Source organism: Mesitornis unicolor, unplaced genomic scaffold, assembly GCF_000695765.1.
Source record: "Mesitornis unicolor isolate BGI_N332 unplaced genomic scaffold, ASM69576v1 scaffold9461, whole genome shotgun sequence".
NCBI classification, from domain to species: domain Eukaryota; kingdom Metazoa; phylum Chordata; class Aves; order Mesitornithiformes; family Mesitornithidae; genus Mesitornis; species Mesitornis unicolor.
In genome coordinates, this window is record NW_010161759.1 from 15,867 (window position 1) to 36,001 (window position 20,135).

General features: G+C 40.9%; 1 protein-coding gene across 2 annotated transcripts in view; it reads left to right on the forward strand.

Annotated features, from left to right (window-relative positions):
- Positions 1-338: 338 nt before the first annotated feature.
- LOC104547647 (chromosome unknown open reading frame, human C18orf25) overlaps positions 339-20,135 on the forward strand; it is a 27,054-nt gene continuing 7,257 nt past the window's right edge. The window contains exons 1-2 of one of the 2 annotated variants that reach the window (XM_010193436.1): positions 339-1,062; positions 18,706-18,888. In XM_010193436.1, the coding sequence (XP_010191738.1) occupies positions 339-1,062; positions 18,706-18,888 (907 nt within the window). The remainder of the gene's footprint in view (positions 1,063-18,705; positions 18,889-20,135) is intronic. The other variant, XM_010193438.1, reaches the window with a different exon arrangement.

The window sequence follows — 20,135 nt, forward strand, 5'->3', positions numbered from 1 at the left end:
TATTATTCTTGTGAGGTGAATCACATCTAACATGTTTTCAACACCGTCTTTCCTGGGTGTGTGAAAGGAAGAATAGTTTGGTGTAACAAGACGAGTTCACCAGGAAAAAGTAAATAAAGAAAACAAGTACGATGCCGAACCGTACTGTCTATAATTAAAGCAGCGTGTTGATTAGGTGATACTGTGAAGCGCAGGATCGAGTGGATTATTTGCGTAAATTGTTCTTCCTGTTGTGTTCTTGTGCAGGCTGCTGTGCTGCTGAAGTCTGTAATTAGCGCACCCAGTCTTCCAGACCGCGTGCTCCATGCTCTGAGACCAGGAGACCTTGGTGTTCTGAAATGAAGATGGAGGCGGCGGGCAAAGCAGAAGAGCTTGTTGATTTGGAAGTACCACCAAAGACTTCTGAAAAGCAAGAGACTGCTCCCGATGAAGACGGACCTATAGAACTGGAGACGCCGACTCAGAAAGACCCCGCGCCTGCCGCAGCAGACTCCGCGGTGCTCTCGTCAATGCCTTGCTTGCTGATGGAGCTGAGGCGAGACTCCTCGGAGTCTCAGCTGGCCTCTACGGAGAGCGATAAGCCCACGGGCGGTCGAGTTTACGAGAGTGACTCTTCTAATCATTGCATGCTTTCCCCTTCTTCCAGCGGGCACTTGGCTGACTCTGACACGTTGTCTTCCGCAGAGGACACTGAGCCCTGTCAAGCTGAAGCTGCAGTAGAGGGAGACCCGTCTGCGGTGTCTGGGGCCTCAGTTGGGAGGAAATCCAGGCGCTCCAGGTCCGAAAGCGAGACTTCGACCATGGCCGCCAAGAAAAACCGACAGTCTAGTGATAAGCAGAACGGTCGAGTGACCAAGGTAAAGGGCCACCGAAGCCAAAAGCACAAAGAAAGGATCCGGCTGCTAAGGCAGAAACGGGAGGCGGCTGCTCGCAAGAAGTACAACCTGCTGCAGGACAGCAGTACCAGCGATAGCGACCTGACGTGTGACTCCAGCACGAGTTCGTCGGGCGACGACGAAGAGGTTTCAGGGAGCAGCAAGACAATCACTGCAGAGATACCAGGTAGAGGATGTTTTTTAAACTGAACTGTAACGCATCTGACATCGTTTCTCAGCTGTCATGCTAAATTAGATGAGTGACACTTGAGAAAAACCGGGAGAACTGCAGCTCTGTGTAAATTTGAAGACTGCAGTGCATTAACGAGACACGGGCAAATTTTTAAATCTGTTCTGAGGTTTTCAGTGCACTTTTGCACACCAACAAAGCGTAGAAATGGTAAATTGGAGGAAGGACTATCCTTGATTCTGGAATTTTCAGATCTTTTCCTTCATAAGCCTATATGAACTCCTACCAGTGCTGTCAAATCCCATTAGACGGTGATAATCTAATAAATACATCCTTAAGATAAGTGACCAGCTTTGCTTTAACGTATAAGACCGCAGCTCGGCAGCTGTGTTGGGGATGACAGTGGCCCTGCTCATTACTGCACTTTCGCTGTGCTTTCAGCTCTACCTTTCAGTGCATGACAAACCTACGTAGCCTTATTGTAAAAATTCTTGCAGACTGCAGCTGGTCACCTATTTTTAGGACAAAAAAGACGAATTTGTTTACGCAGGTGCCCAAGCCATATCCACACCTAAATTCTCAGCATTTTACACAAAGCTGTTACCATTTTCCGATGTCATAAGGATCTATAATTTCTATACTTTTAATTTTCCGTCACATCCGTGTTAAGATCGGAGGCAGCAAATTATAGGGGCCTTCTCATGATGTTATTAGCAAAACCAAGATGAGTTCTTTTAAGATTTTTGTTGACTGAGTCTTTGTTATTTTATTAGCCCAAGTGCCGTGGACAGGATTTTGTGTGACTTATCCTTGCAGCATATTATACCATAGAACGGTCATCATATGGCAATCTTCGTATGGCAATCAAAAATAAAATCACATAAAAATAAACTTTTTGGCTTGCCAATTTTTACTGGGTTACACGCCTTTTTGCCTCTTGTGCTAAAGGTTTTAGAGATAAATACCAGCTTACGAAGGGCAAGAACATTTAAAGGAAAACTGCAATAAGTAGTCTTAAGTTGTCAGGCTGATGTTTGGTACATTAATTATTTAAAATATTTGCAGCAGGTTTCACAATTAACTGTGTTTCAACCGATTTGATTACGGTGAATGGTTCTGTCACCACGAGAGCTGGCGTTTTTCCCCACATACTGCTAGGAAGCAGGTTGCACAAAGGAAGTAAATGTTTATTATTAGAAAGTCTGGGAAAGGCAAAGTCCTCCTATAATTATTGTGTAGTAAACTTTTAATAGAGATCTAAAATTATATTTACCAATTTAGTAGTTAATAAGACTTACAGCTTTCTTAGTTTTGGGCCTTTTTAACTATATTTACACTTTGGGCAATGAAAGCCTAGTTTAAAGCCTGACTAAGATGACTATTGCCTTGAGTTTTGGGACACCCCTAAAAAAAAAGCATAATCCCAAATACACACACTGCATTCCCCAGGTTATATTCTTTTTTAAGTCATAAAAGTACCTTGTGACCCAGAAAAGCACCACGTGGTATTTCCAGATCTGCCCAGATTCCTGCCTTCCACTGTGGAGACCTAAAACTACTTTTTCTGTGTCACTGGGCTCTTCGGTATTTGAGCTTTCGGTCCTCACCGTGAGATGTTTGCAGTGAAAAGCTCTCATTGCAGCGTACAAAATGATTTAGCAACGATGAGGCCCAATTTTACCTGTGGTGTAAGATGTGGGAGTGCAAAAACCATCCTGAGGAACAGTGACCTTTATTTCGGAGCCCGTATCTGAATTTCATGTAAGACCTCAAAACTTTTGGGCTGTCCTTTTGGACCTGCCACATTGCGGTTTTCCTTTAAATAGAAACGACTTCGGTTTGTGGGAAACATTCTCCAAATACAAGAGGAAAAAATGTTTTCTGTAGCGATAAGGACGAGTCCGGCCAAAAATGCATCCCGTGCTGCTTGTGGGTTAATGAAATGCTGCGGTGTGAGCCTGAGCAGGGCTGCAGCTCTCAGTCGCAGCGGTAGGTTCAGATGCCATCTGCGATCCCTCTTGGAGCTGGCAAAGTGCTTAAATTACTTTTTTTATTTGGACTAGAAAGCCATTTTAGTGCACTTAGCATTACACTGTGAATAGCCTCAAAATTTAGGGAACGGAGACGTAGTTAAAAAGTAATACAGGGTATCATAAAGCATTACTGGAAATTCAGGCTGTGAGCGTCCTCTGCACACAGCCAAAAAGCAAAGAGGTTTGATTTGATACTTGAGTGTCAAGAAACTACAGTGCACTGTCAGAAGGACATCAGCATGAAGAACCTTTTACTTCTGGAAAAGGTCTGTGCACGTTGATGCAGAGGAGTTTTGCAGGGAGCCTGTGTTCCCTGAGTCGTGCTGTATTTGGATGTGTTGGTTACTGGCTCAGCGCAGCTGATTATTGGGGCTGATTTTCAAACATCTTTTGTCTGCAAAACTGCTTTGCCAACAGAGATGCTCCGAAATTTTTAGTGACAGTTAACGTGGCCTTCATATACAAAAGTTTATACGAATTCTGGCTCCTAACCTTCTATCAAAACGTATGGTGTTACACAGTTTGCTTTTATGTGGTGTGAAAATTTGAGTGCCACATTTGAGAATAAAGTGGTGTTTCATGTCATGTTACTAAACCTCTCTCATTTTAATAGTGCAGTTGTTTTGGTGTTCTTTTCAAGCCATCTGCATGACTGGCTCTGAAATATGTTTGCCTAAATTGGTAAGGTAAGGAAAATGTTCAGTGAAATACAGAACAACGCCATGAAGTTGTGAACTGAGCGGTTGTGCAATCGAGAGTCCGTTCTCGCTGCTTCACCCAAATGTGATGTGCATTAAAGTACCAGCAGGCTTGTTTTTATTCTCCAGAAAGACTGGAGAGTAAAGAGTTGAGATCTTACTGGTGATACTTCGATACAAATATTGTGAACTCATTAGGAGCTAAGCACGATACGTTATGTTATTCTGAGTGCATTATACGGTGTTAATTTACACCTGGAAATTCAAGTTCAGTCTAAACTTCACGGATGCTGCTGAGAATCTTTACGGTGACCTGAGCAGTCATAATATTGGGCTCTTTAATTCAGGGAATGCCGTGATTTTTGAGTTATTGCAGAGAAAAACCAATTTCTTGTCATTTAATGGCTGAGCCTCTCTGTTGGCATTAGGATTTTACCATTCTTTAGCATTCACAGAGACCTTTGAGTCCTGATACGGGTTCTGCTATACCTGCTGCTGGGGATTACTTCCTTTAAACGATTTCAGATTTGACCACATGAATTAACTCTGAATGAAACTGGCACGAGAGCGAGTCTGGGAATCAATACCTATGTAAAAGTGTAAACACTTTTCTTTGGGAGAAGGAAGGGAGTTTAAAAACTGAAATATAATACAAAAAAAAGTTGGCATTTCATCACCATTGTGCTTTCTACAACTCAGGAAAATCCAGATTGACTCATGTTTTAGGCTTTGCAAAAAATCTGTTAAAAAGTTTGAGTATTGATGTTACTTCCTCCTCAGAACTGTGCACAGGCTTGGATGGAGCATTGTGCAAGGGATGAACTTGGTTGAAGTAACTCAGAATCACAAATTTATAGGAACAGGGGGGAAAAACCTCTTATTTTGCACTAAAATACTCATTGGGAAATGTCAGGTAGCAAAATGACATGAAGGAATCCACCAGTGCTAACTAGAATGGAGATCTTCTTAAATTGCTATGGTGTCAGGCTTCCTAAATTAAATTATTTTGGATTTGGTCATTATTTGGACAGTACTTAATAGATCCCATAGAGAGACAGCATTGGGACATTCCTTAGGTGCTGTTTTGCAGGAGGTATCTTAAAAATAAGGTGCAAGTTTTCGATTCTGATCCTGTTGTGATTGCAAACTTCTTCGCCTTTTAAGTTGGTGTGACTTCAGAAACTGTAGACATTTACAGATAGCAAAGGGACCAACTAAATAAATGCTGGAAAAATGCATTTCTAGACTTGGTTTTGTTTTTTTTTCTAAACACTGAAGGCCACCAGTACAGAAAAGGTTGACGAAGGCCTGTTACGAGAACTGCAAGGGAAGCATTTCAAACACTGATTTGCTGCTGCTGTAAACTGTATATATACGATGGATGATGCCTTTAAAAAATAGCATTGCAGGGTAATACGTAGTTCAGTACACAGTCTCTTCAGTTTACTAAACAGTTTTGTCAACTTTGACCGTGCTAGTTAATTCTTAACTTTAAAAGCCTAGGTAGGCTATGTCTCTCATGTCACCATCAAGAACTCCTATTTAAATTGCAATTAAAACTCGCCCAATGCTATTTGAGGGTGTCTGATCCATAACCCTGTGGAAGTCGAAAGGACTGACATTTAGTTACTTGATCTTGGGATAGGATGTTCAATGCTAGGAATATACGAACAGAAGGACTGTCTTTTTTATTTGGGGAGGAAAAACACATTGCATATACGAGAAGAACCATGTTTTAGGTAAAAGGTACTGTTTACTTAATTTTAGTTAAAATGCAATTGGAGGGATGTAAATTAGTTGCTATAAAGTAATTTTTTTGAGGCAGAGGACCTGGATGCTGAATTTCCAGCCTGATGGGTAAACAGATGGGTCAGAAGACTTGTAAAGTAGGGGGTTTAGTAGAAGGTTTTTAGCCCGCAAAGGGTATCATAGCTGCTGCTCAGAAATAAGAGAATAATCGTAGTCTTTGTTTTGCTGTTACTGAAGGGCTGATGTATACCTCATTTAAATAGCTCCCACAAAGAATGTCTTGTTTAGTAGCACTGTAATTTAATGGACACAGTGAAAGCCCAATAAAGATGTAGTGCCTTATGTTTTTACTAGTAAATACTTGCTTGAGTTGTGCAGTGATTTTTCTCATTCTTAGGATATTTTCTATTATTATTAAGCTAGAGGATCCCACAGGCTTCACGTTTACATATTAAATTGTCAGGTTCTGTAGCTGCTTTATGTAGTTTAATGTGGTTTGGAATTACTTTGGGTAACTTGTGTGTTTGGATGGCACACACATATTCTTTTATCATTCCTCAAGCAGGTACAGAGCCTCACTTTCTTGGGGGTTTATGGCTTCCTAGAGGATTCCTGAGAGAACCGTAGACTTAAAAATATAAATACCATTGCCTTTACTTATTGATACGTAGAGTAAGGTACTGAGGATGGCCACCTCTTCTCGCTGCTAAAGTTCTTCGTGATGATCCCAAAGCCACTCATTTTAACCATCTTAATTTGGATGGATGGAAGGAAGGAGAGCACCAGTTACACCCCATTTTCTGTCTTGTCCAGAACTAAAGCTAGAAATGCTGGTGCGGAGGTGGTTGGTGTGAGGCCGATCACACCGCCGCGTCCTGTGCGCTGCCCCTGCCATGGGGCTGTGTCTGGGGTTGCTGTCCCCATACACAGCACAGCATTCGCATACCTGCTTGTGTTTGTGCTGCCTGTTCGTGCTGTCTGTTCCCTTCAGCACTTAGTGGGTTTTGTCCAAAATCAGACCAGGAGTGGTGAGCTTTGGGGTTGGCTATTTTAGATGCTGCAGTTCGCTGTATCAGCCTTTCTCTCTGTTGCCTTGTGTACAAGTTTGTGTGTCTGACAGCCCGTTATCAAAGGATAAAATGTGCATAATTATTCAGTTAAACACTAGTGTTTTGGATCGCACTTTAGCAGAACTAAGCATGTTGTTGCGTAACGTTTCTGACACCTTCAGTTGAATCCAAAACAGAAATTGCAAGGGAATTGGACTAATTTGGTTTATTTATTTTAAAAAAAGAGACCCTTGTGACAGAATTGTCTGAGAATTCTAGAATAAAAATAATTTTTAAGCCAAAATTTCTTTTACAACCTCAGTGAGTGTAATTTTTAAAAAAAAACCACTGTAATACTGTTGTTTAATACTTGCTAATTCCTCCCCCGTTGTCATACCCAAGGGACTCAATTAGAAAAAGTTTGTTTTCCTTCGTTAACATGCCTTAATGAACGATGCGATGTTCTTCCTTAACGCTGTCTTATCCAATGGCCTCAATGTCTTTAAAGCTGGCTTCAGTCGTGCTGGGGGATCTGGAGAAGAGACCAGGGAAATTCCAGGATTGCTTGACAGGGGCACCGTGTGGGATAGGAACTGCATAGGCAATGTCCTAGAAGAGGCCATGAACTGCTTTGCCGAGATGCAGAGGGAGACAGAGGAGAAATTTCGCATGTGGATAGAAAAGCTAACTCATCTTGACACGGATGAAGAAGGCAAGCAACAACTGGAGCCCAGGGAACCTAAAATTCAACTAGTTGGCCAAAGAGTCCCCCCTACCACGCAGTCAGGGGCTTTCGTGCAGATGCCCGATAGCCACGTACTTCCGCAGCAGTCGTTTAATTCCTATGCGGGCTATCAGAATGTCGATGCGACGCTAGAGTTTCCAGCGACTTTTAATAACAATTTTCCACCTGTCTTTCCAGAGAATGGGAATATCGCAGAGCCTGACCTGAATCAGTCATAAACTTAAATAAAAGAATAGCATCCGACCTTTGCAATCTTGATGTTACTTTGGATTATGCTTAAAAAAAGGGAAAAAAAAAAAGAAGTTTGCTTTCTGTATATGTTTTGTTTTTCTCTTTTTGGTTTTATTACCATGGTATCTTTTAATTTATAGAGAATATATGTGCAGTTTTAAAAACCTCACAGTATACCCATGTGCATGTGCCAGCACACACAAACACCTTTAAAGGTGTGGGGGGGGACCACCCTAAGCTTTCATCACCAGACCTGGGAAAATGTAACTTAAAATCCTTGCTTAGATACCCCAAAATGAGTAGAGCTACGTTTGTTACAATAGGAGCATTCACACCATTCATCCCAATGCTCTTTTTGCATGTTGAAACACTTATATAAGGAAATAAGCTTTATATTTAAAGATGTGAAGTACCCTAGAGAACCAGATTAGATACAAACCCATAACATTTCCTTAACTATCTGTTTACTCCAAAGTTTTGCAGCTTGAACGTGTCACACACATTAGGTTTTTTCTTCCTCCTTTTTAGGCAGAAGTAATAAATAAGCTTACCCTAAACATTTAGCTATATGTAACGAATGTGCACAACCGATTTATTTTCTCTTGTCTCCCATTTAGCGGTTCATTTTCTGTCCAGAGTTTTTTATTAATGTCACTGCTGTGTCGCACATGGCATATTTTTGGAAGCAGCTGCCTTCTATTGTGTGCACAAATACACACATGTATACATACATATATATATGTGTGTGTATATATATATACACATACATATATATATATATATGTGTGTGTGTTTGGTTTGGGTGGAAGTCATCTCCCCTAATTTTAGGTGTCTGGTTTGCTGTGGATCTCCTGAGTCAAGGGGAAGAGATAAGCACCTACAGAAGATCCCTCCTGGCAGTGTCTGTCTCTCCCGTTAGTTGTCTAAACCTTCGAAACAGCTTAAAATAAATAAGTTTTGGCTAAAGTTAGGCGAGATGAACGGCGCTCACCGTGCGTGCGTGCGTGACCTGCGCACACAGGGCCCCGCTGCTTCCCTCCGTGTATACGGTCAAACCACATCCTTCACGCTGGAGCAAAAGCAGTCGTGTCAGCCCCCAGATAAGCAGCCGTCGGTGATAGATCGAGCTTTTTAGCACAGGAGTATAAAGACTTGACAAGGCAGGCAAGTGAACGCTGTGGTGGCCTGGGACAGCCACCATCTGAATGCCACTGGAATCGTTGTTTAGCTGTGATGAGGAATGCCAGCACATTCGTTTCATTTAAATAATAAAATAACTCACTGCTGTGTGGATTTTTTTTTTATACTGACAGGTATGCTGAATAGGCAGGCTTGAAACTGTGATGTTTAAAGTAGGATTAATTTAAACCACGTATTAGAAATCTCTGTTTGATTCTTACTGTTACCACTACGCACAGGGATTTTTTTGGTCACCTCTCCATTGAGGCCTTTTTTTCATGTGAGGTAACTTCTCCGTAGCTACTGAAAATCATCAGTTAGAACTCACTAAAAGTTTCTAATGCAAATTAAATCAAAATTCTAACAGTGGAATTGGAAAGTCTTTGCACAGACGTAGTTTAAGAGAACACTGTGGATTTCCTGTAGCTCTCTTATTTTGCTTTCTAAACCACAGTCACTTTTTTCCCCAATTATTTTGGTGTAACTCCTTGTCTTCCTGTTGGAAGTAACCACTGTCTCTTCCGTAGGCTTCCCTGAAGTCAGTGGGAGTTTTTCCATCAATTTATGTGGGGGTTTGGATCCAGCCTACAACAGGAACTCAATAAATGTTTTTTGTTATCCATGCAATACTAACACTGGGGTTCTAACGTTGTCCTTGGCCCAGACTTACCTTTTTTTTTAAGTATGTAATGCTTTCATTAAGAAGAATAAGGTTAGAGAGCTGTGTTATTTTCAGAGTAACTGAAAGACTATGCAGGAGATAATTTTTAAGTACTGGGATAAATTCTTTGCAGATCACTGTCATGCATAGTTTTGATACAAAGATTTTGATACGAACTTGTAAGAATGCTCCCTCATCTGAGATGGTGTGCATTTTTAAGTACAGGTGAAAGTTAAATGAGTTATTTTATTGTTCGATTGTAATTTAATAAACTTGTCCTCATCTGTTTCAAATTTGGGATCCTTCAGGGAAGATTATTTGCTGATATAAAATTAAAAAAATCAGATCCTTCTGATGTTCGTAGATTTTATATATATATAAAAATATATAGTCACCTTTATGACAATGATAAGAGCAGCGTATTTTAAAGCATGACAACTTTACAAGCCTTCCCGTGCATGCAGAAGCAGCTTCTTGCAGTGACTGGTTTCTTTTAACGTGTAAGAGCCACTCAACTCAGTATGTCTGTAAGCATGGCCTTAGCCTTTTTTATACAATAGTATTGATGGAGAAATTAGGTATTTCAAACAAATTGAGCAAGGGGATCAGCTGAACTTACTTATCTGAAGCAGACTTTCAGGTACTGATCTTCTAAATGGGTAATAACTTTGTTAGGGATGTGGCCAGAGACATTTCTGACAGCTTACGATGTCTTGGTTAGGTAATCTTTAAACACAGTGAAGGATACTAGAGTCATGGTATTAACAGGTAAAAAGTTGGATTTGGTTACGATTAAAAACTAAAAACTTTCAAACATTTTTATCCATTGCTGTTACTGGTTCAGTTCAGTGCAAGCAGCTGTGGACGTGAAAGAACAAGCTGAGGATTACAGCATCCAGACTTCAAGACTGTGCTGTTTCTGGGGTAAACTTATTCCAAGGCACCCACAAGACTGAGGGAATCATTCTTATTTGATATAACTTTAACTTTTAACTTTAATTTCACCCCCAAAGCTACCTAGTGTTAAGAACGTTAAGAACGGCCAGCAGTTGCAAACGGTTTCGTATGTGGTAAATACTGTTTTATTTGGTCTCTCTTTACACTTTGCTCAAAGCTGGAGCCAGATCTTCGGCTCTCATGAATATTTGAAATGAGAATTGTGCGTGGATTTGCACAGTCGAGTATCTGGTCCCTGAGCTTGTTTTCCACGCAAAGAAGTAGGTTTACCCTTCCAGGACCTGAGAGGGGAACCCACGGTTGAGTTGAGTTGCAGCATAACCTACCTGATGGAGGAGTTAGCAACTAAACAGGAATCTCTCTTCTTGCTTTGTATTGTGAATTTTAAGATGCAGAGCACTGAAGAAACCAACCTTCAGATACCCGTACTGGTGATGAGTCTGTATTTTAAATGTATGTGCCACAGCCTTTGGCATCTCTTTGAGGAAACAGAGCCCTCATACCTAATTTCAGATTAGTTGATTGATTCATTAATTCTTTTTCCATCCTGGAAATAATTTTCCTATATTATATAGCTGTAGTTAAGTCTGTCATCATTTCCATAGTAAGCCCTTATTTTTGAAGGGCTTTTGGCTAGAAACTTTCAGGGAGTTAAAATTTCTTCAGCTGAAATTATAACGTAAATTCTAATCTCATCCATTGCGTGTTTCATTAAAGCGGGCTGGCCTTGTTTAAGACTATTTTAAGATTATCAGGAGGAAACTCTGAAGAGTAGAAACTTCTACTTTCCAACCCAGAGTTGAATTTTGACTGTGTGTTTCTGCTCACGTCTCTGTTAACAAATTACTTCAAACCCACCGAATTTAGCAAGTAGAGGAGCAATCAGTAGGAGTTGTGCACAGGTGTGGGGAATCGCAGATGATAATTCAGAGTTTCTCTAATTGCCCTAGGTTTTTTTACTTCAGGAGGAAGGACGCATCCCAGTTTCTTTAAATAATTCTGTTCATTGTATGGTTTTGAAAGAGCAAACGCATCAAGTCGGATCCGGTGGAGACTGGTGTAATTCCTGGGAAAAGGGTCCAGTTTTAAGCCCAACTGGCCTATTCGAGATCCTATATTGCCATTTTCAATGCCAAATTATATGTTTCCATATGCTGTTTCAGCACAGGAATAACTGCAGAGTCAGGATTTAGTGGCAGGTGAAACACAGCTACTGTGTTGGCAGTTTCTGGTGCGAAAGAAATAGGGCTTTATAGAAGGGCTTAATTTAAATGTCACTGAATGTCAAACCGACAGTTCAGTAAATGAAAAATTAAAGGATCTGCTCCTAAAATTCGGCCCCCAGGTAGGAGTCTGTGGAAGTCCAGGGGCTTTGGTGTGCAGTGGTTTGGGAGATTTCTGGCTGCAGGTTCTTCCCCAGCATTTGGGCTGCTCCCTCCCTCGAGTGGGGTTTGGTGGGGAAGGTCCATAGGAAACCTCACCTTCGCACGTGGCTTTCTCTGGGGTTTGCTTCACATGCTCCTAATAACACACACAAATGTTCAGGGTTTGGTTTTTTTTAGGAGGGAAAAAAAAGAAGGGTAATTTATGACATAAATTCAAGTGAAGGAAGTGAAACTTTATTCAGTGTTTCTATTGCAAGAAATAACTGAGCAAGAGAAGAACCCCAAAAACTTAAACCTCTCAGATATACTGCTCTTTTCCGTGTTATTTTTTTATCAGTATTAGGATGGAATAATTCAGGCAGAAATGTACATCTCTATTTTTTTAAGATCACGGTGTCCTTTAGTGTTTATTTCAGGTTTGCTGGGTTATTTTATCTGAGCTGCTAGAGTTAAGACTGGAGGACCCAATCTTAACTTCACCGAAACGGGGTTATTTTTGGCAGTTATTTTACAAACTGACACGTATTTATTATCTTGTTAATATGTTTTGTCTCTTCCTGTATCCGCATACTGTAAATCTGGTTTGTTTTGTGTTTTTTTTTTAAGTAGTATTTCAAGGGCATTAAGAAATTAAAACCCTAGCCCCATTAAAACCAGTAGACAATTTCCACTCGTTTTAATGGGGCTAGCATTTCACCTCATTGGAAACTGAATTTATTCTACAGTTTTCGGTCAGAGGGTCCTTTCGCTGACTTTAAGGGGAGTCTTTTGCCTGAATTTTGTGTAAACCAGGCCCACCGTGTAGGTTTATTTTATTTTAATAGTTTGCACTGTGAACCGCTGCAGCTGAGTTTGGAAGCATTACAACAGACGCGCTGTGTGATTTGTGCTGTAGAAGCTCAGATATTCAGGCTGATTGATAGGGATGGACAGTACCTTGCAAAACATGAAGCCAGAAACGGGTCTTTCTCCCAAATTTGGTTAGTTTCCTGGTGTTAGAGCAGCAAAATGAAGGCGCATGGAAAAAAGGCTGATTGAGTTAGGAATTATTTCGAGCGCTCTGTTCAATCTCACGGCCTGATGGAGCAGGGGGTTAATGTGGTCCACTGAAAATTTGGCATGGGAAGTTGCAGTTTATACTTGCAAAAACGTGGTGTTTTTTTTTTTCTGGAGGGATTCATATGGGGTGTTTGCCTGCCTTTTCCTAATGTAAGTTGTATTTACATAAGGATTTTCATTATTTTTTTTAACTGTCATAGCTATGTAAGAGGAGGGTGTGATGGTTTCCAAAACCCTCCTGATATGACTTCAGAAGAGACCTGGTTAATATCTCTGCTTCCATAATTAATGAATCATTAGGTGACATCAGTGAAAAATAAAGAAATCCTATCAGGAGATACAAAGTGAACGTCACTTCCTGGTATTTTCAATGCGCAGCCCTGTTCCATGTGCCTTTGTTATCACACACAGAAAGACTTTATTATGCCTTTATGTATAACTTGGTAAAGCAAATCCGAGGTATTTTCCATCCGGTCGTCAAAAAGCCTGAAAGAGTGAATGTTGATCAGCAAAACTTGAATTTTTGAGATCTCTTTTGATGGGATACATTAAAAATGATCCAGCCTGAGAACAGATACACATTTCATCATGTCGGTCTGATTTTATTATTATGGTTTAAAACCAACCCAGTGCAAACACGAGAGCTTTACTGTGTGAAATGAAGGAAGCTGTGAGGGAAGTGGAGTCACCGGTGACTTTTTGTTCTCTTTATGATTTTAGAGAGAATGTTGTTACACTGCTGTTGTTTTTGTATTGTCTTTACGATGTATTCTTTGCCTAACCCTGTAAATTTGGAAATGTAACTACTGTAACCTGGAATAAATAAATAAATATGAATAGTCACAAAGTGGTTCATGTTGCTAAAGCCCCGATCTCCTGCCCCTCATCCCGCTTTGGGAATTGTTTTAGGGTTCGGCTGATTTGTGCCATTTGAACTGCGTGTGTTTTACGAAACCACACGTCTGATTCATATCTTAAATAATGCCAGGTTTGTATTCTTCATATAAACCTAAAAGATTGTCCCTTTGTAGTCTGATATTTGAAGCTTTTCTGTTTTGGTCAGAGTTACAGATCTGTCTACTGTAAAACTATTTTGGCGGGTCACTTGGGATGAATCCTCTAGTTTTTGGCACAGAGAATGATTATTTCTATTCAAAATAAGATTATTTATGTTACCGTAATGATACTCTGATCTCCAAATTTATACAGGCATTGAAGTCCATTCTGTATTTTGCTTTAGCTTTAAGTCAGCTCAGTTACCTCTTCGATTTAAGCACCAAGTGCAGATGAGGGCATTCTTAGATCTTTTACGGTTTTAAAGTGTCTCATTATATGAAATTAAAAGAGGAAATTTAAAATGTGAAATTAAGATGTCTATTATATGAAAATAAATGCAGTTTAATGTAGAGGACTGATGGAGATAAAGCAGCGCCCGTATTCGCAGCGAAGGTGCAGGGGCTGAAAGGAGCCTGTGAGCTCCTTGGGTTTGCTGTGGCCTGGGTGCCTCTGTGTTGCCTTTTAACGTCTGCATGTTTCACAAAACCCTTCCTGAACTCCATTTTTAACGGTAATTGACCGGTTAAATACAGCTCAGTAATGTGTAGGGAGTGTTGTTTGCTTGTTTGCCTTGAGCGAGCTGCAAATCTCGGCTTGCCTCAGTTTCCCCCATAGGCACGAGGAGGTTAATAACCTTTGTTATCGCTTTTATTGTAGGAACAAAGTGCTGTAATTATTTTTGCTATTATTATTGTACCTGACCCGTGTGTTTTGAGGCTCAGGGTGACACTCGCACCTGAATAAGGGCTCTCTTCATTGCAAAGACGCCGATGGCTCCAGAGGGCGATCCAGACCACCCAAATGAGGCATTTAATTTTGGAATCACTTAAAGCAGGATAGTCCTCTGGAGATTTCAGCCTTTTTTCTGCTGCTTGTAGAGAAACGGCAGCAAAATCCCATCCCCGAGGTTGGATTTCGTTTTGGTGGAAGTTGGGTGCCCTATCTGAGGTGTCTGTCCAAATTTTATTCTGCTCATTGGGGAGGGAGGGGAGGTGATGGTGCTCCAGGCTGCAATTTCCAGCCTGAGATTCCCTGACCCCAAATTCCGGTCTCTTCCCACGGTGGGAGGGAGTTTTAAGCGATGAGCTTGGCACTACGTACCTAAATTTAAGCAAGCTAAAGAGAAATAATGACTTAAAGGAGTGAGTTTCCCCCCATCCAGGCTCTGCCAGCCACTGTCGTTTATTTCCTGTGCTAAAGTCCCGCTGTGCATTGATACGCAGAGGTGCAGCGCTTTTTGAAGCCGCTTTTTAAAGCCTCGCTGCTTTTAACCTGCAGCTGAAATTTTCCGGTTGATTTCCCCCTTTTTTGCTTGCGCTCCCGTTACGATGAATTGAGGGATAATAGGAGCCTGGATCTTACGGTTCAGTCCGGCGAACGTTGAGATGCGGCTCTGCGAACAGCGTGGGAGGGGGTAGCAGATAAGAAATTACCGCGTTTTCTGCGTCGCAAGCTTAAAAATGGAAGCCGATACGTGTGGGCCTGGGTTTTTGTGCCTGTGGCTTCCTGAGCGGATTTAGTGTCGATGGGCTGTGTAAATTAAGGGAGAATTGGGCGCTCGGAAGTGCTGTCCCCGTGGTGACCCCTGCCTCTGAATTCTTTAAAAATAAATAAATGTACAAAGCAGGCTTTCCCTCCCCCTGTTAACATTAAATGTCAACAGCCGTATTTTGCTGCTGGTACTTACTAACTTTCAGCCTTGTCTTTTTCAAGCATTTGTTGCGTTAGAGATGAATTAAAGCTTGTCACCGGGGAAATGTAAGTCTTGCAGATACCTTGGCTTCTCAAAAGACGTGTTTTTTCCTTAATTAGATTGTTTAAATTACTGACCCCTAATTGTGCTGCATTAAGTTTGGATTCTGGCTTCCTTCGGTGTCTGTTTTTCTGTCTGCTGAAATCCTGTTAGCAATTACGAGGAGTAAATTTACTGTAAAGAAAACAGTAAGTTCCAGCTCTGGTTGTAGTGGATCCTTTTACCTTTTCAACGTGAACATGTATTTTTTCCCCCACTAACTTCCCAGCCGAAGCCAGTTGTCCTTATTTCTCGGTACCACGCATTCACTTTGCATCACATCATCAGATGGTCACGTCGTTGGCTAGGGAAGTATTACTTATTTCCAAATTTAACCCCTCCTGTCCTGTCACTGTAGCACTGAAAAGGTCACAGGCTTTTAGGAATGGAGGATTTTTTTTAAAATACGCTTTTGCTGCAACTTTCATCTAGTTTTAGTTGCCTGCAACTTACATATGTATTTATTTTCCTTTTAAACACACATGAGCATTTATTGCTTATTTCTTCTTCGGCCATTTACTGGTGATAGGTGTGGATAACCCTGGTGTCAGGGACCTCTCATTTCCAAATCTGAACCCAAAAGGCAAGGCTGAGGAAAGCGAAAAGAGATCCGTGCTGTGACTGCTTTGTAAACAGGCAGCTTGTTTTTTCCAGATTGTTAAATTGCACTGGCAAATATAATTGCAGTATGTAAATTATATTGAAAATATTTTTGTCTGTTTGATGTATACTAAATTTAAGCTAAGTTATAAGGTGTGCTGTTTGGAAGTGTGGAAGATACAAGAGTGGAGCTACAGATAACAAGTTTATGCTTGTATTTCCTACTGATGAAGACTTTCACACAAGTTATTTCTATGGGTAGGTGATGAGAATATCACTCTGCATGTATATACATTTATTATACATTTTTGCATGATTATACATGTAGGAGTGGTACAATTTTGACTTGAGACTATTGGTGCCTTTTGTCCAGATGTAATTCTACTTGTGTAGACACGTCCACCCGAAATTAAAATTCGCTTCTGCTTTTGGAGACCTTAGCGAGAAGCGAGGGAAACAAAAGACCTGCAGGAACAGTTCATAGCTCCTGAAATTGTAGATAACCTATCCAAAAAATGGTCAAATAGTCAATATTGTACTTGACCCTCGTATCTTCTGCACTCGACTGTTTATTTTTATAGACCACATTATATCTGTTCACGCTGAACTCTGATGATAAGACTGAACGCAAACGTGCCCCGTGATCCAGTCCAGCTGCAACTCCTGCACGTAATTTAACCATCGGCTTTCACAAATAATTAACTGAACATCAGCCAGCTTGGTTTTGAACCCCATTATTTTGTAATTGCCTTTTAAAAAGACAGAGATTGCCTTCCAGTTAATTATCGGGACTCCTTTTCCAGTCGTAATCATCAGCGTTTCGCGTTGAGAACAGTTTTGGTCTTTTAATACATCGGCATTTAACTACCCCATCTATTTTTTGTCGGGTCTGTTTTAAGTTTGTAATACAACGTTGTTTTATGAAGTTGTTGTTTTCGGGAATATTTTTTGTGAATTTCTTCATGCCTTGTTGCAAAACCGGTCTTTAGTACCGCTTAAGCAACACGGTCCCTCTTTAATGAACTGTGTTGCTAGTCACAGAACAGGCGTTTCTCAAAGTAGGGGGTTGAATTACGTTTCAGCGACCACGCTACAGAAAAAAACAACCCCGAAAACCAAAACACCCCACCCTGCAAACCTCAGTAAAAACAGCTTTTCAGAGAACTGAATTTGGAACTTCCAGTGCGTGTTCTTTCTGTCTTCAGCAGCCGCTTAACGCTCCCAAAAGAAACCGGTCTTCCCTGAAAAGTCTTTTCATTTTATTCTTGTGACTTTTAAAGGTTTCTTCAGTCATTTTGTAACTCTGAGGGTCCTACCCTCCCGTACTCATTATTATTTTATATTATCCCATATTAATTATACCCGTAACAAAAGAGCCACTCGCCCACTTCCTTGGAGTCCAAGAGCTGCAGTGCCGAGTTGCTGAGCCCGCTTGGTCCTATTTCGTACTCATTTTTGTGGATAATGTCTTGGCCCACAGGAAGTTTTGATCCTGTCATTTGGGGAGTGGGGGCTCCGACCACATCCATCCCCTCCGAGGGGATGAGCCATAGCCGAGGGGAGGCTTTTGAGTCAAAATGTGCGCCCTTTCAGATTTACAATATTTAGCTGCTTTCTCTTTGCTTCCACGTTAAACCTTGTCTTGAATTTGACTTTTTCCCCGAGTCTCTTCTTTCCTCAAAGAAAACAGTCCATCCTTACAAAATAGACCAAAATCAGGGTTTTTTTTTCCCTCAGTAATAGAGTTCAGAGTCACGCAGGCAATTTCTTCTCTTTCCCCCTTCACCAGAAATGCAGATGTAATCGTATCGAATTAAAAGCATATTTATCACTGCACATCGTAATTTTGTTTCTTGTCATTCTTGATCTTAAAAAAAACCCCAAGCCCAACACCAAAAGCCATCCCCATTTTGAAAACTTCCCGTCCTTGACAGGCAGATGTTATGCAAGGAAAGTTGTCCAATGCTAAATTTATTGTCGCTGGATCAGCTATATCAGAAAGTTAGTTTTACTGAATCAACCCTAGAGTAATGTGAGCTGTCACTCGAGTTTTGTAACATTCTCTAGATAAATACCTTGTCTTGCCAAATTTAATGTCCTGTAACTTATTATTTTTTACTCTAAACTGAATGTTTTATCCTTTTGAGGTTGTAAATGTAACGTCGTCAGATACGGAGATGTTTCTGTGTTAATGTGCAGGATAGTACACAAATAACTGATGCACTGATAAACTCGTTTTCCTTACATTTGTGTTTTCCGTTTATGCAGAATGTTAAAATGTCTCTGTAATCTCAGAATGTTCATTAACTGAAGCTTAATAATTCATATGATTCATCGTTCTGTAAGAGCTTCATGTAGACACGATTGCATTAATCCTTAAACAAATTACCTCTGCTTTTCAAGTACGCTGGTTTCTCATACCCCTTGCTTCTCTGTCCTCCTGCAGATGGACCTCCAGTTGTAGCTCATTACGACATTTCGGACACAAACTCGGACCCCGAAGTGGTAAATGTGGACAATCTGTTGGCGGCTGCGGTCGTTCAAGAGCACAGTAATTCTTTAGGAAACCAGGACTCGGGACCGGCCTGGAGAACCAGGGGGCTGCTGGATGAGCTGAGCGCTGAGTCAGGTGCGTTTAATTCCCTTCCTCTGCTTCCTGCAGCATCTCAGGCGCTGCCTCTCCCTTTCTTGCTCTCGTATTTTCGTAGTTTATACAGTTTTAAAAGCACCCCGTGCTGATTTTGCAGTAAAACAGCGTAGGTGCTTGCTGAAACGGTCTGACGTTTATTCCAAAATACAACTGATAAAAGTTGGCAACTGATAAAGATTCCTGCAATGTATTTTTTTTGACACTAATCTTCCTAATTATTTTTTCACCTTCTTTTCTCTCTAATTACTTCTTGGAACTTCGATCTTGGGCTGTGGTGTTGGGTTTTTTCCTTAAATGTAAGTGAGCTGAGCTTGTTACTGAATAGTTGATGATGATGACCCATGCCACCAGCTTGTAAACCGATCATCATCTCATTTTAAGCATCATAATTGTCTGGGTATGTCCCTTTTTTTTTCTCTTTCTTTCAAATACAAGCATTAATTATTCCCATATTCCATGTACATTTCTAACGTACCTTAGGAAATTGGCCAGGCTGGCATCAGATAAAGATGAAGGGTGAAAAGGTGCAGGTCAGTGGGCTCAGCATCAAGAGGCAGCAGAGAAATCTCCTTCAAGAAAGCAAGAGCAGGAAAGCTGTGGAAGAATACAGAGAATTTTGTGTAGTTTGTACAAGTTGTTCAGCTTCATAAGGGCTTCCAGCTTTTTACTAACGAAAGAGTTACACAACAACGTGAAATGCTGCCGAGTTTTGGATGCAGAGCTAAAGGTACATTTCCTATTGACTTCATCCCATAGCCTCGTGTGCCAACATACCGCCTATTTTTTAATACACTGTTAGTATTTTTAGCTGCCTAAGACACAGGGTCTTGCCTGCAGTGATGGAGCACAACAGGTTTTTGTTTTCGTGCTGTGTTTTCCAAGCGTAAACCTGCCAAAGGGCACCTACACTGGAAGTGTTCTGGTAGCACTGAGCTGCTTTTCAGTGTCTGTGAGCTTAAAGAAAATCAAGTATATGGCTGGTTTTGAAGGAGATGTCCCAGTATTATAGAGCAGGTGAGTCCTTTATGTGAGTATGAGAATCTCTGTTGCATTATTTTCACTGTGGCTGGATGTTTCTCCGGCCTTTTTTAAGCTCGACAGGGTTTTCCAAGCAGGATAGCAGCTGACTGATAGATATTTGACACCTAACAAGCCCACTCCTTTATTAAGTGATTTATTAAACAATTAGAACAGCTGAAATTAATATAGAGCACTAATGGATTGGT